The following is a 17,767-nucleotide window of genomic DNA, read 5'->3' on the forward strand; positions in this document are numbered from 1 at the left end:
ATCCCTCAGGAGACCATCCGCCACCTCATCAGGAGCATGCCCAGGCGTTGTAGGGAGGTCATACAGGCACGTGGAAGCCACACACACTACTGAGCCTCATTTTGACTTGTTTTAAGGACATTACATCAAAGTTGGATCAGCCTGTAGTGTGGTTTTCCACTTTAATTTTGAGTGTGATTCCAAATCCAGACCTCCATGGGTTGATAAATTTGATTTCCATTGATAATTTTTGTGTGATTTTGTTGTCAGCACATTCAACTATGTAAAGAAAAAAGTATTTAATAAGAATATTTCATTCATTCAGATCTAGGATGTGTTATTTTAGTGTTCCCTTTTTTTTGAGCAGTGTATATTCAGGGTCAGGTAATACCATACTATATACAGAGTCAGTTCAATACCATACTATATACAGAGTCAGTTCAATACCATACTATATACAGAGTCAGTTCAATACCATACTATATACAGAGTCAGTTCAATACCATACTATATACAGAGTCAGTTCAATACCATACTATATACAGAGTCAGTTCAATACCATACTATATACAGAGTCAGTTCAATACCATACTATATACAGAGTCAGTTCAATACCATACTATATACAGGGTCAGTTCAATACCATACTATATACAGGGTCAGTTCAATACCATACTATATACAGGGTCAGTTAATACCATGTTATATACAGGGTCAATTAATACCATACTATATACCATACTATATACAGAGTCAGTTAATACCATACTATATACAGGGTCAGTTAATACCATAATATATACAGGGTCAGTTAATACAATACTATATACCATACTATATACAGAGTCTGTTAATACCATACTATATACAGGGTCAGTTAATACCATACTATATACCATACTATATACAGAGTCTGTTAATACCATACTATATACAGGGTCAGTTAATACCATAATATATACAGGGTCAGTTAATACCATACTATATACCATACTATATACAGAGTCAGTTAATACCATACTATATACAGGGTCAGTTAATACCATAATATATACAGGGTCAGTTAATACAATACTATATACAGAGTCAGTTAATACCATACTATATACAGGGTCAGTTAATACCATACTATATACAGGGTACAGGGTCAGTTCAATACCATACTATATACAGGGTCAGTTAATACCATAATATATACAGTCTCAGTTCAATACCATAATATATACAGGGTCAGTTAATACCATACTATATACCATACTATATACAGAGTCAGTTAATACCATACTATATACCATACTATATACAGGGTCAGTTAATACCATACTATATACAGGGTCAATTAATACCATACTATATACAGGGTCAGTTAATACCATAATATATACAGTCTCAGTTCAATACCATGATATAAACAGGGTCAGTTCAATACCATAATATATACAGGGTCAGTTAATACCATACTATATATCATACTATATACAGAGTCAGTTAATACCATACTATATACCATACTATATACAGGGTCAATTAATACCATACTATATACAGGGTCAGTTAATACCATACTATATACCATACTATATACAGAGTCAGTTAATACCATACTATATACAGGGTCAGTTAATACCATACTATATACCATACTATATACAGAGTCAGTTCAATACCATACTATATACAGAGTCAGTTCAATACCATACTATATACAGAGTCAGTTCAATACCATGATATAAACAGGGTCAGTTCAATACCATAATATATACAGGGTCAGTTAATACCATACTATATACCATACTATATACAGGGTCAATTAATACCATACTATATACAGGGTCAGTTAATACCATACTATATACCATACTATATACAGAGTCAGTTCAATACCATACTATATACAGAGTCAGTTCAATACCATACTATATACAGAGTCAGTTCAATACCATACTATATACAGGGTCAGTTCAATACCATACTATATACAGGGTCAGGTCAATACCATACTATATACAGGGTCAGTTAATACCATGTTATATACAGGGTCAATTAATACCATACTATATACCATACTATATACAGAGTCAGTTAATACCATACTATATACAGGGTCAGTTAATACCATAATATATACAGGGTCAGTTAATACAATACTATATACCATACTATATACAGAGTCTGTTAATACCATACTATATACAGGGTCAGTTAATACCATACTATATACCATACTATATACAGAGTCTGTTAATACCATAATATATACAGGGTCAGTTAATACAATACTATATACCATACTATATACAGAGTCTGTTAATACCATACTATATACAGGGTCAGTTAATACCATACTATATACCATACTATATACAGAGTCTGTTAATACCATACTATATACAGGGTCAGTTAATACCATACTATATACAGAGTCAGTTAATACCATACTATATACAGGGTCAGTTAATACCATACTATATACAGGGTCAGTTAATACCATACTATATACCATACTATATACAGAGTCTGTTAATACCATACTATATACAGGGTCAGTTAATACCATACTATATACAGGGTACAGGGTCAGTTCAATACCAGACTATATACAGGGTCAGTTAATACCATAATATATACAGGGTCAGTTAATACCATACTATATACCATACTATATACAGAGTCAGTTAATACCATACTATATACAGGGTCAGTTAATACCATACTATATACAGGGTACAGGGTCAGTTCAATACCATACTATATACAGGGTCAGTTAATACCATAATATATACAGTCTCAGTTCAATACCATAATATATACAGGGTCAGTTAATACCATACTATATACCATACTATATACAGAGTCAGTTAATACCATACTATATACCATACTATATACAGGGTCAGTTAATACCATACTATATACAGGGTCAATTAATACCATACTATATACAGGGTCAGTTAATACCATAATATATACAGTCTCAGTTCAATACCATGATATAAACAGGGTCAGTTCAATACCATAATATATACAGGGTCAGTTAATACCATACTATATATCATACTATATACAGAGTCAGTTAATACCATACTATATACCATACTATATACAGGGTCAGTTAATACCATACTATATACAGAGTCAGTTAATACCATACTATATACCATACTATATACAGGGTCAGTTAATACCATACTATATACAGAGTCAGTTAATACCATACTATATACCATACTATATACAGGGTCAGTTAATACCATACTATATACCATACTATATACAGGGTCAGTTAATACCATACTATATACAGAGTCAGTTAATACCATACTATATACCATACTATATACAGAGTCAGTTAATACCATACTATATACAGAGTCAGTTAATACCATACTATATACCATACTATATACAGGGTCAGTTAATACCATACTATATACAGGGTCAGTTAATACCATAATATATACAGTCTCAGTTCAATACCATGATATAAACAGGGTCAGTTCAATACCATAATATATACAGGGTCAGTTAATACCATACTATATATCATACTATATACAGGGTCAGTTAATACCATACTATATACAGGGTCAGTTCAATACCATACTATATACAGAGTCAGTTCAATACCATACTATATACAGGGTCAATTAATACCATACTATATACAGGGTCAGTTAATACCATAATATATACAGTCTCAGTTCAATACCATGATATAAACAGGGTCAGTTCAATACCATAATATATACAGGGTCAGTTAATACCATACTATATATCATACTATATACAGGGTCAGTTAATACCATACTATATACAGGGTCAGTTAATACCATAATATATACAGTCTCAGTTCAATACCATGATATAAACAGGGTCAGTTCAATACCATAATATATACAGGGTCAGTTAATACCATACTATATATCATACTATATACAGGGTCAGTTAATACCATACTATATACCATACTATATACAGGGTCAGTTAATACCATACTATATACAGGGTCAGTTAATACCATAATATATACAGTCTCAGTTCAATACCATGATATAAACAGGGTCAGTTCAATACCATAATATATACAGGGTCAGTTAATACCATACTATATATCATACTATATACAGGGTCAGTTAATACCATACTATATACAGGGTCAATTAATACCATACTATATACAGGGTCAGTTAATACCATAATATATACAGTCTCAGTTCAATACCATGATATAAACAGGGTCAGTTCAATACCATAATATATACAGGGTCAGTTAATACCATACTATATATCATACTATATACAGAGTCAGTTAATACCATACTATATACCATACTATATACAGGGTCAGTTAATACCATACTATATACCATACTATATACAGGGTCAGTTAATACCATACTATATACAGAGTCAGTTAATACCATACTATATACAGGGTCAGTTAATACAATACTATATACAGGGTACAGGGTCAGTTCAATACCATGTTATATACAGGGTCAATTAATACCATACTATATACAGGGTCAGTTAATACCATACTATATACCATACTATATACAGAGTCAGTCAATACCATACTATATACAGGGTCAGTTAATACCATACTATATACAGGGTCAGTTAATACCATACTATATACAGGGTCAGTTAATACCATAATATATACAGTCTCAGTTCAATACCATAATATATACAGGGTCAGTTAATACCATAATATATACAGTCTCAGTTCAATACCATGATATAAACAGGGTCAGTTCAATACCATAATATATACAGGGTCAGTTAATACCATACTATATATCATACTATATACAGGGTCAGTTAATACCATACTATATACAGGGTCAATTAATACCATACTATATATCATACTATATACAGGGTCAGTTAATACCATACTATATACAGGGTCAGTTCAATAGCATACTATATACAGGGTCAGTTCAATACCATACTATATACAGGGTCAGTTCAATAGCATACTATAAACAGGGTCAGTTAATACCATACTATATACAGAGTCAGTTAATACCATATTTACAATGTGCAGGGATACTGGAGTGATGGAGGTAGATATGTATAGGGGTTAGGGAACAGGGAGGTAGATATGTATAGGGGTAAGGGAACAGGGATACTGGAGTGATGGAGGTAGATATGTATAGGGGTAAGGGAACAGGGATACTGGAGTGATGGAGGTAGATATGTATAGGGGTAAGGGAACAGGGAGGTAGATATGTATAGGGGTTAGGGAACAGGGAGGTAGATATGTATAGGGGTTAGGGGACAGGGAGGTAGATATGTATAGGGGTAAGGGAACAGGGATACTAGAGTGATGGAGGTAGATATGTATAGGGGTAAGGGAACAGGGATACAGGAGTGATGGAGGTAGATATGTATAGGGGTAAGGGAACAGGGAGGTAGATATGTATAGGGGTAAGGGAACAGGGATACAGGAGTGATGGAGGTAGATATGTATAGGGGTAAGGGAACAGGGAGGTAGATATGTATAGGGGTAAGGGAACAGGGATACAGGAGTGATGGAGGTAGATATGTATAGGGGTAAGGGAACAGGGATACTGGAGTGATGGAGGTAGATATGTATAGGGGTAAGGGAACAGGGAGGTAGATATGTATAGGGGTTAGGGAACAGGGAGGTAAATATGTATAGGGGTAAGGGAACAGGGAGGTAGATATGTATAGGGGTAAGAGAACAGGGAGGTAGATATGTATAGGGGTAAGGGAACAGGGAGGTAGATATGTATAGGGGTTAGGGAACAGGGAGGTAAATATGTATAGGGGTAAGGGAACAGGGAGGTAGATATGTATAGGGGTAAGAGAACAGGGAGGTAGATATGTATAGGGGTAAGGGAACAGGGAGGTAGATATGTATAGGGGTTAGGGAACAGGGAGGTAAATATGTATAGGGGTAAGGGAACAGGGAGGTAGATATGTATAGGGGTTAGGGAACAGGGAGGTAAATATGTATAGGGGTAAGGGAACAGGAAGGTAGATATGTATAGGGGTTAGGGAACAGGGAGGTAGATATGTATAGGGGTTAGGGAACAGGGAGGTAGATATGTATAGGGGTAAGGGAACAGGGATGTAGATATGTATAGGGGTTAGGGAACAGGGAGGTAGATATGTATAGGAATAGGGGACAGGGAGGTAGGTATGTATAGGGGTAAGGGGACAGGGAGGTAGGTATGTATAGGGGTAAGGGGACAGGGATACTGGAGTGATGGAGGTAGATATGTATAGGGGTAAGGGAACTAGGCAACAGGATATAAGTGTGAGTGATAAGATGATGGAGTGAGTGTGTGTAGGTCCCTGTGTGAGTGTGTAGGTCCCTGTGTGAGTGTGTAGGGCTCCGTGTGTGTGTGGGGCCCTGTGAGTGTGTGTGTGGGGCCCTGTGAGTGTGTGTTTAGGGCCCTGTGAGTGTGTGTGTAGGGCCCTGTCTGTGTGTGTGTGTGTAGGGCCCTGTGTGTGTGTGTGTGTGTGTAGGGCCCTGTGTGTGTGTGTGTGTGTGTGTGTGTGTGTGTGTAGGACCCTGTGTGTGTGTGTGTGTGTAGGACCCTGTGAGTGTGTGTGTGTGTGTAGGGCCCTGTGAGTGTGTGTGTGTGTGTAGGGCCCTGTGAGTGTATGTGTGTGTGTGTGTGTAGGGCCCTGTGAGTGTGTGTGTGTGTGTGTGTGTGTGTAGGGCCCTGTGTGTGTGGGGCCCCGTGTGTGTGGGGCCCTGTGAGTGTGTGTGTGGGGCCCTGTGAGTGTGTGTGTGGGGCCCTGTGAGTGTGTGTTTAGGGCCCTGTGAGTGTGTGTGTGTAGGGCCCTGTGTGTGTGTGTGTGTGTGTGTGTGTGTAGGGCCCTGTGTGTGTGTGTGTGTAGGGCCCTGTGTGTGTGTGTAGGGCCCTGTGTGTGTGTGTAGGGCCCTGTGTGTGTGTGTGTGTGTGTGTAGGGCCCTGTGAGTGTGCGTGTAGGGCCCTGTGAGTGTGCGTGTAGGGCCCTGTGAGTGTGTGTGTGGGGCCCTGTGAGTGTGTGTGTGGGGCCCTGTGAGTGTGTGTGTGGGGCCCTGTGAGTGTGTGTGTGGGGCCCTGTGAGTGTGTGTGTGGGGCCCTGTGAGTGTGTGTGTAGGGCCCTGTGAGTGTGTGTAGGGCCATTAGTGTGTGTGTGTGTGTAGGGCCCTGTGAGTGTGTGTAGGGCCATTAGTGTGTGTGTGTGTGTGTGTGTAGGGCCCTGTGAGTGTGTGTGTGTGTGGTTTTGCTCTGTCATCATATGTATTGTCATAAACCTTCTCCACGGTCAGTGTGCGAACATCGGCCCAGCGGACTACAACTACGACGAGACCATCAGCACGCTGCGTTACGCCAACCGGGCCAAGAACATCAAGAACAAAGCCCGGATCAATGAAGACCCCAAGGATGCCCTGCTACGGCAGTTCCAGAAGGAGATCGAAGAGCTTAGGAAGAAACTCCAAGAAGGTCAGTTAGTGGTCCTCTCTGTTGATGCTGTCTTCATTTGGGACACGAGTTGTAAAATGACAAACACACTTCTGTGTTCAAGTTAGGATTGGGTCCAAGGACTTTAAGGGCCAATTTCCTGTTTCCTAGTCTTAGACTGAAAGGCATGCTTAATGGAGAAACGTTCTAGTTAGCCTGCACTAAAGGCTTAAGGAGAGTTAGCCTGCACTAAGGGTTTAAGGAGAGTTAGCCTGCACTAAGGGTTTAAGGAGAGTTAGCCTGCACTAAGGGTTTAAGGAGAGTTAGCCTGCACTAAGGGTTTAAGGAGAGTTAGCCTGCACTAAGGGTTTAAGGAGAGTTAGCCTGCACTAAGGGTTTAAGGAGAGTTAGCCTGCACTAAGGGTTTAAGGAGAGTTAGCCTGCACTAAGGGTTTAAGGAGAGTTAGCCTGCACTAAGGGTTTAAGGAGAGTTAGCCTGCACTAAGGGTTTAAGTAGAGTTAGCCTGCACTAAGGGTTTAAGTAGAGTTAGCCTGCACTAAGGGTTTAAGGAGAGTTAGCCTGCACTAAGGGTTTGAGGAGAGTTAGCCTGCACTAAGGGTTTAAGGAGAGTTAGCCTGCACTAAGGGTTTAAGGAGAGTTAGCCTGCACTAAGGGTTTAAGGAGAGTTAGCCTGCACTAAGGGTTTAAGGAGAGTTAGCCTGCACTAAGGGTTTGAGGAGAGTTAGCCTGCACTAAGGATTTAAGGAGAGTTAGCCTGCACTAAGGGTTTGAGGAGAGTTAGCCTGCACTAAGGGTTTAAGGAGAGTTAGCCTGCACTAAGGGTTTAAGGAGAGTTAGCCTGCACTAAGGGTTTAAGGAGAGTTAGCCTGCACTAAGGGTTTAAGGAGAGTTAGCCTGCACTAAGGGTTTAAGGAGAGTTAGCCTGCACTAAGGGTTTAAGGAGAGTTAGCCTGCACTAAGGGTTTAAGGAGAGTTAGCCTGCACTAAGGGTTTGAGGAGAGTTAGCCTGCACTAAGGGTTTAAGGAGAGTTAGCCTGCACTAAGGGTTTGAGGAGAGTTTGGAACTGAATTCTGTTCTGCTGTTCCAGGGGAAGAGATCTCCGGGTCAGAGGGCAGTGGATCAGAAGAGATGGATGAAGGAGATGACGAGGGAAGAGAGGGACGAATGAAGCGGAGAGGTAAGGGGCCCCCGTTCTCCCTCTCTCTCAACAGGAGTGTGCTAATAGTACTTTGGCTCCTTATGAAGTTCACTAGGCTACTTTGAAGGGTACTAGTTCTCTGTGAAGGGCCCTTGGCTTCTGAACTGTACTGGGCTTTGGTTAGAAGGAGTCCACTTTATAGGGAGCAGGATGCTATTTTGGATGCCTCAGAGGACTGTTCCCCATGTCCCCTGATGCTATTTGGGATGCATCAGAGGACTGTTGCCCAGTCCCCTGATGCTATTTGGGATGCCTCAGAGGACTGTTCCCCAGTCCCCTGATGCTATTTGGGATGCAGCAGAGGACTGTTCCCCAGTCCCCTGATGCTATTTGGGATGCAGCAGAGGACTGTTCCCCAGTCCCCTGATGCTATTTGGGATGCAGCAGAGGACTGTTCCCCAGTCCCCTGATGCTATTTGGGATGCAGCAGAGGACTGTTCCCCAGTCCCCTGATGCTATTTGGGATGCCTCAGAGGACTGTTCCCCAGTCCCCTGATGCTATTTGGGATGCCTCAGAGGACTGTTCCCCAGTCCCCTGATGCTATTTGGGATGCAGCAGAGGACTGTTCCCCAATGTCCCCTGATGCTATTTGGGATGCAGCAGAGGACTGTTCCCCAGTCCCCTGATGCTATTTGGGATGCCTCAGAGGACTGTTCCCCAGTCCCCTGATGCTATTTGGGATGCAGCAGAGGACTGTTCCCCAGTCCCCTGATGCTATTTGGGATGCAGCAGAGGACTGTTGCCCAGTCCCCTGATGCTATTTGGGATGCAGCAGAGGACTGTTCCCCAGTCCCCAATGTCCCCTGATGCTATTTGGGATGCAGCAGGGGACTGTTCCCCAGTCCCCTGATGCTATTTGGGATGCAGCAGAGGACTGTTCCCCAGTCCCCTGATGCTATTTGGGATGCAGCAGAGGACTGTTCCCCAGTCCCCTGATGCTATTTGGGATGCCTCAGAGGACTGTTCCCCAGTCCCCTGATGCTATTTGGGATGCAGCAGAGGACTGTTCCCCAGTCCCCTGATGCTATTTGGGATGCAGCAGAGGACTGTTCCCCAGTCCCCTGATGCTATTTGGGATGCAGCAGAGGACTGTTCCCCAGTCCCCTGATGCTATTTGGGATGCAGCAGAGGACTGTTCCCCAGTCCCCTGATGCTATTTGGGATGCAGAAGAGGACTGTTCCCCAGTCCCCTGATGCTATTTGGGATGCAGAAGAGGACTGTTCCCCAGTCCCCTGATGCTATTTGGGATGCCTCAGAGGACTGTTCCCCAGTCCCCAATGTCCCCTGATGCTATTTGGGATGCCTCAGAGGACTGTTCCCCAGTCCCCTGATGCTATTTGGGATGCAGCAGAGGACTGTTCCCCATGTCCCCTGATGCTATTTGGGATGCCTCAGAGGACTGTTCCCCAGTCCCCAATGTCCCCTGATGCTATTTGGGATGCCTCAGAGGACTGTTCCCCAGTCCCCTGATGCTATTTGGGATGCAGCAGAGGACTGTTCCCCATGTCCCCTGATGCTATTTGGGATGCCTCAGAGGACTGTTCCCCAGTCCCCTGATGCTATTTGGGATGCCTCAGAGGACTGTTCCCCAGTCCCCAATGTCCCCTGATGCTTTTTAAAAACTGAATATATGAATAAAATATGTTTCAGAGAAGTTGGGGTTTGTTTATGGAAACTTGCTTCCAGCACTACAGCAGAAAGATGCAATCTGAGGGGGGGGGGGGTGAAAGCTGATGCATGAATGCTTCTACATACGCTCATCTTAACCATTTGTGGTTGATGCTATCATCAAAGGGTTATCCCTCCCACATGTAAAACATATTGGCCCTAAAAGTTGTCAGCGAGATGTTTGTCATGATTATTTAATGTGGGCTTATTTCCCGATGACTAAAATGAGTCAGCGTCTCCTTTTCTAAATAATCGCACTAAAAGTACCTAGAAGACGTGTAGAGAGAGAGAGAGAGAGAGAGAGAGCAAACCATGGCATCGGCCCTTTATGTTAGACAAAAGGTGGAAAATATGACTCTGTACACACTTACAGTGCCTTCAATGTATTTACTCCCTTTTATTTATTCCACATTGTGTTACAGCCTGAATTCAAAATGGATTAAATATGTTTTTCTCTCACCCATAATGACAGTGAAAACATGTTTTTTGAAATGTTTGAATATATCTCATTTACATAAGTATTCACACCCCACACAGCTGTGAGTCTTTCTGGGTAAGTCTCTAAGAGTGATTACAGCTGTGAGTCTTTCTGGGTAAGTCTCTAAGAGTGATTACAGCTGTGAGTCTTTCTGGGTAAGTCTCTAAGAGTGATTACAGCTGTGAGTCTTTCTGGGTAAGTCTCTAAGAGTGATTACAGCTGTGAGTCTTTCTGGGTAAGTCTCTAAGAGTGATTACAGCTGTGAGTCTTTCTGGGTAAGTCTCTAAGAGTGATTACAGCTGTGAGTCTTTCTGGGTAAGTCTCTAAGAGTGATTACAGCTGTGATTCTTTCTGGGTAAGTCTCTAAGAGTAAATACAGCTGTGAGTCTTTCCAGATAAGTCTCTAAGAGCTGTGAGTCTTTCTGGGTAAGTCTCTAAGAGTGATTACAGCTGTGAGTCTTTCCAGATAAGTTTCTAAGAGCTGTGAGTCTTTCTGGATAAGTCTCTAAGAGCTTAGCACACCTGGATTGTACAATATTTGCCCGTTATTCTTTTCAAAATTCTTCAAGCTCTGTCAAATATGAAGTCGATCATTACTAGACAACCATTTTCAAGTCTTGCCATAGATATTCAAGCTGATTTAAGAATGAAAAAATGAAACTTGGCCCTCCAGGAACATTCACTGACTTCTTGGTAAACAACTTCAGTGTAGATTTGTCCTCATGTTTTAGGTTATTATCCTGCTGAAAGGTGACTTCATCTGCCAGTGTCTGGTGGAAAGCAGACTGAACCAGATTTTCCTCTAGGATTTTGCCTGTGTTTAGCTCCAGTCCATTTCCAGTCTCCGGTCCTCAAGGGTTACAAGCATAACAATTACCTACAGTATAACATGATACAGCCACCACTATGCCTGAAAATATGGAGAGAGCTACTCACTAATGTGTTGTATTGGATTTGCCCCCAAACATAACACTTTATATTCAGGACAAAAAGAGAATTGCTTTGCCACATTTTTTTGCAGTGTTACTTTATGCAAAGTGTAATTAATAACTTCACCATTCTCAAATGGATATTCAATATCTGCTTTTTACATTTTTTTACCCATCTACCAATAGGTGCCCTTCTTTGCGAGGCATTGGAAATCCTCCCTGGTCTTTGTGGTTGAATTTGTGTTTGAAATTCAATGCTCGACTGAGGGACCTTACAGATAATTGTATGTGTGGTGTACAGCGATGAGGTAGTCATTCACAAATCATGTTAAACACTATTATACAGAGTGAGTTCATACAACTGATTATGTGACTTGTTAAGCACATGTTTACTCCTGAACTTATTTAGGCTTGTCATAACAAAGGGGTTGAATACTTATTGACTTTAATACATTTTAGCTTTTCATTTTTAAATTAAATTGTAAAACTTTCTGAGAAACATAATTCCACTTGGACATTATGGGGTATTGTGTGTAGGCCAGTGACAACAAATCTCAATTGAATCCATTTTAAATTCAGACTATAACAACAACAACAAAATGTGGAAAAAGTCAAGGGGTGTGAATACTGTCTGAAGGCACTGTACACGTCCGAATGATCGTTCAGTCATCATTCTCAAAGTATTACTATATTTATTGGGACCTCCTGATACTCTTTCTATCGGAGTATAGCTCGTGCCTTGACAGTTGTTCTTGGTCATGTGACCTGATCAGTAAACTGTCTGGATGTAGCCTTTGTGCTCTCAGTTTTAAATTAGATGCTATGGTCCTGCACTGTACATTATTTAGTGTATTAGGGCTGGGTGATATGACCTAAAAATATATATATTTTATTTATTTACTTATGGACGATTCACAATATACACAGAGGACACCTGCTCTTTTAATGAAATAGACTGACCAGGTGAATCCAGGTGAAAGATACGACCCCTTTTTGATGCCTCCTGTTAAATCCACTTCAATCAGGTTCCATCAGGTTCCATCAGGTTCCATCAGGTTCCGTCAGGTTCCGTCAGGTTCCATCAGGTTCAATCAGGTTCCATCAGGTTCCGTCAGGTTCCATCAGGTTCAATCAGGTTCCATCAGGTTCAATCAGGTTCCATCAGGTTCCATCAGGTTCAATCAGGCTCAATCCACTTCAATCAGGTTCAATCAGGTTCCATCAGGTTCCGTCAGGTTCCATCAGGTTCAATCAGGTTCCATCAGGTTCAATCAGGTTCCATCAGGTTCCATCAGGTTCCATCAGGTTCAATCAGGCTCAATCCACTTCAATCAGGTTCCATCAGGTTCCATCAGGTTCCATCAGGTTCCGTCAGGTTCCATCAGGTTCAATCAGGTTCCATCAGGTTCAATCAGGTTCAATCAGGCTCAATCCACTTCAGTCAGGTTCAGTCAGATTCAATCAGGTTCAATCAGGCTCAATCCAATTTAGTCAGGTTCAATCAGGTTCAATCAGGTTCAGTCAGATTCAATCAGGTTCAATCAGGCTCAATCCACTTCAATCAGGTTCAGTCAGATTCAATCAGGTTCAATCAGGTTCAATCCACTTCAATCAGGTTCAATCCACTTCAATCAGGTTCAATCAGATTCAATTAGGTTCAATCAGATTCAATCAGGTTCAATCCACTTCAATTAGGTTCAATCAGATTCAATCAGGTTCAATCTGATTCAATCAGATTTTCAAGCATTGAGACAATTGAGACATGGATTGTGTACGTGAGCCATTGAGGGTGAATGGATAAGACAAAATATTTAAGTGCCTTTGAACAAGGTATGGTAGTAGGTGCCAGGCTTGTGTCAAGATGTGCAACGCTGCTGGGTTTTTCACGCTCAACAGTTTCCCGTGTGGATCAATAATGGTTCACCATCCAAAGGACATCCAGCCAACTTAATACAACCGTGGGAAGCATTGGCATCAACATGGGCCAGCATCTCTGTGGAATGCTTTCGACACCTTGTAGATGCCATGCCCTGACAAACTGAGGCTGTTCTGAGGGGGATGCTCTGAATGTTTAATGTTTAGTACACTGTATATCTAGATTTGTTTGAATGTTTTCTCAAAATTAACTTTGTTGTACAATTTAAGTCAAATAGACCGCATTTCAAACAGTCCGCAATAATCTGATGAATTCACGATTTATAAGCCTTCCAGAACCATCAGACCCAGTAATCATTTCATTATTTTATCATAATTGTTGAATCTGCGTTTTTGCAATAGTCACTGATCTGTCTATGAAAATGCCCTTTTGGTTACAAATCTGCCTGCAATTTGAGGAGTTGAAATGTTAACTTCCCTATTGGTGTGTTTTTAACATCGATTCTTGTTATTCAGGCGTGTGGAACATGGAACTAAAATATACATTCAAATGAGAGTAATATCGCCCAGCCCTAGTGTGGTGTGTGCATCCACTCTCCATGCCTTGCTAAATGTCGCTGGCTGTATTAAGCATTTAGGATTGGCCTCTAGGCTGATTGGCTACAGGTTTGTTGCTCTTTTTACAGGATCCCATCCCCCGATCTTCCTCGCTTTCTCCTCTCTCTTTCTCTCTCTCCCCATCCTTCCATCACCCCCCCCCCCTCTCTCCATCTCTCTCTGTGTTTGACGTACTCCCTGTTGAGTGTCTACTCTACTCTGTGTTGCAGGCAGTGGCAGCAGCATCAGTAGCTCAGACTCCTCTATAGAGGCACAGACCACTGAGGAGAAACCCAAGGCTCAGACTAGTGAGTGGGAGCAGCTTGCTGTCTGCACTACCAACCCTACCACCAACTGCTAGTTAATATGTTCCAGGGACTGTATTCACAAAGCATCTCCGAGTTGAGAGTGCTGATCTAGGATCTGTCTTGGCTTTTAGGCCTATATCATAATGCTTTTATGGACAAGGGGACCTGCTCCTAGATCAACGTCTACTCTGAGGAGCCTGTATACATCAGGAACAGGCTAACCAACTACCCCTTCTTAATGTTAAACTCCCCTGCCTGCCCGCCCTGCCAGTCCTAATGTTAACCTCCCCTGCTTGCATGCCTCCCCCTGCCAGTCCTATAGATAGAAGGTACCCAGCCTGCCAGTCCTATAGATAGAAGGTACCCAGCCTGCCAGTCCTATAGATAGAAGGTACCCAGCCTGCCCTGCCAGTCCTATAGATAGAAGGTACCCAGCCTGCCAGTCCTATAGATAGAAGGTACCCAGCCTGCCAGTCCTATAGATAGAAGGTACCCAGCCTGCCAGTCCTATAGATAGAAGGTACCCAGCATGCCAGTCCTATAGATAGAAGGTACCCAGCCTGCCCTGCCAGTCCTATAGATAGAAGGTACCCAGCCCAAATGCCTCTACAAACAGCAATACAAACTGCTTTCTACAACCATCATTGTATTGCTGGCTGTAAGTCATATTGTACATGGAAGATGGTTTCACAGAAGTCGGTTGGTGCTAGACTGACTGGGGGGGATAGAGTTGAACCTAAGAAGGATGATGTCTCAGCTGACACTACTGCTACATGTCTATCTAACCACTATATCAACACTACTGCTACATGTCTATCTAACCACTATATCAACACTACTACTGGGTTTCTGTGTCTCTCAATTTGTCTGTCTCTCCCTCTGTCTGTCTGCTTCTCTCCCTCTGTCTGTCTGCCTCTCTCCCTCTGTCTGTCTGCCTCGCTCCCTCTGTCGGTTTATCTCTCCCTTTATCTCGTTTTTCCTCCCTGTCTGTCTCTCGTTCTGTTTGGGTGTGTCTGTGCCTCCTCTCTGTAGAATCTATAAGACTGTTCCAGCTCACTGTGTAATCTCTTCTTTCTCCTGGTGCAAAATGCTTCCTGTTTGACTCTGACTCGCTATTCTCCTCTTAATACAAGAAGACAGAGGTTGGTGCCAAAACATCCTCTATAGATAAATAACTCCCAACTGACCACAATCAATGACTGTGTTCCAAACTGTACCCTATTCTCCACATTTTTGGCCCGGGTCAAAAGTAGTGCACAAAATAGTTAAGGAGCCGTTTGGGATACACCCAATGTCTCTGGTCTGGTCTTGGATCTGAATGTGCCCAGGCAACTTCTTTACTCTGGTTGTCAGACAGATCTGGGACCAGGTTATATTTGCAATGTCTTTCCGTGAACTATAGAATGTTTTTAAATGATCAAACTAATATAATTGAATTGACTAACCAGCTTTTAAAGCGAAAAATAAATAAATAAATTGTCAACGGAATGAAATCTATGGCTGAGTCGGTCAGTCAATATGAAGGAAGGTTCTCTCTACTGTACTGCCACTCTGTCTGTCAAGGTCTTTCCCATCACGTCTTCATGTCCATGTCTCTGAGAGAGAGACGTGCTTGACGTATGAATATCTGAAGAGGAAACAACTGCCCTGAGCTTAAGTTAGAAGGCCTGAGGCCTGCACTTTGTCTAGCAACCGGTTCTCAGATGGCACCCTGTTCCCTTTATAGTGCACTACTTTTGACCAGGGTTCATAGGGTGGTGCACTACTTTTGACCAGGGTTCATAGGGTATTGCACTACTTTTGACCAGGGTTCATAGGGTATTGCACTACTTTTGACCAGGGTTCATAGGGTATTGCACTACTTTTGACCAGGGTTCATAGGGTGGTGCACTACTTTTGACCAGGGTTCATAGGGTATTGCACTACTTTTGACAAGGGTTCATAGGGTAGTGCACTACTTTTGACCAGGGTTCATAGGGTATTGCACTATTTTTGACCAGGGTTCATAGGGTAGTGCACTACTTTTGACCAGGGTTCATAGGGTGGTGCACTACTTTTGACCAGGGTTCATAGGGTAGTGCACTACTTTTGACCAGGGTTCATAGGGTATTGCACTACTTTTGACCAGGGTTCATAGGGTAGCGCACTACTTTTGACCAGGGTTCATAGGGTAGTGCACTACTTTTGACCAGGGTTCATAGGGCTCTGTGCAAATGTAGTGCACTATAAAGGGCACAGGGTGTCAGTTGGGACATACACAGAGGTTCTTTTAAAATCACCCTTCAACTTCCTGCTCTTAATCTGATGAATATCTTCTCCAGAAAGTACGGACAGCTGTCTCATCAAGGAGCTAATTCATGTCCACACTGTTTTTACTGCTCTGTAGAAGAGCAGCTACTATCTAACACGTTGAGAGTGTATTACATCTAATATTTGACTAATTGGCCGTTGTAATATGATGTGTTGTCTTAGCCTGGTCCCAGGTCTGTTTCTGCACAGTGTGACAACGACCATAGGAGTTGGCAAGATAAGCACAAACAGATCTGGAATCAGACTAGTGCTGTCTAAGCAAAACTACGAATCAGACTGGGTTGGGTGTAGGGTGATGTTCTCCCTGAGAGGCAGATCTTAGATCAGCATTCTGTACCTAGGGGAAACTTCCACCCTTAGTGGGTGGGTTGAGGTGGTGGGAACTGAACCATGACACGGCATTAAGAAACATCCATTCATAGATGTTATCATCTACGTGTACCTACATGTACTCTCAATTACCTCGACTAACCGGTGCCCCCGCACATTGACTCGTGTACCGGTTTCCCGCTGTAAAAAATGTAACTGCATTGTTGGTTAGGGGCTCATAAGTAAGCATTTCACTGTAAGGTCTACTACACCTGTTGTATTCAGCATTTCACTGTAAGGTCTACTACACCTGTTGTATTCAGCATTTCACTGTAAGGTCTACTACACCTGTTGTATTCAGCATTTCACTGTAAGGTCTACTACACCTGTCGTATTCAGCATTTCACTGTAAGGTCTACTACACCTGTTGTATTCAGCATTTCACTGTAAGGTCTACTACACCTGTTGTATTCAGCATTTCACTGTAAGGTCTACTACACCTGTCGTATTCAGCATTTCACTGTAAGGTTTACTACACCTGTTGTATTCAGCATTTCACTGTAAGGTCTACTACACCTGTCGTATTCAGCATTTCACTGTAAGGTCTACTACACCTGTTGTATTCAGCATTTCACTGTAAGGTCTACTACACCTG

General features: G+C 42.0%; 1 protein-coding gene across 4 annotated transcripts in view; it reads left to right on the forward strand.

The window, feature by feature from the left end:
- Positions 1-17,767, forward strand: part of LOC110504546 (kinesin-like protein KIF3A) — a 33,767-nt gene that overhangs the window by 6,603 nt on the left and 9,397 nt on the right. For 2 of the 4 annotated variants that reach the window (XM_090220759.1, XM_090220761.1), the window contains 3 exons: positions 7,283-7,457; positions 8,526-8,615; positions 14,416-14,493. In XM_090220759.1, the coding sequence (XP_090076885.1) occupies positions 7,283-7,457; positions 8,526-8,615; positions 14,416-14,493 (343 nt within the window). The remainder of the gene's footprint in view (positions 1-7,282; positions 7,458-8,525; positions 8,616-14,415; positions 14,494-17,767) is intronic. The other 2 variants (XM_090220760.1, XM_090220762.1) reach the window with 1 other exon arrangement.

The sequence above is a fragment of the Oncorhynchus mykiss genome, chromosome 25 (assembly GCF_057628025.1).
Source record: "Oncorhynchus mykiss isolate SJ-2025 chromosome 25, ASM5762802v1, whole genome shotgun sequence".
Lineage (NCBI taxonomy): Eukaryota > Metazoa > Chordata > Actinopteri > Salmoniformes > Salmonidae > Oncorhynchus > Oncorhynchus mykiss.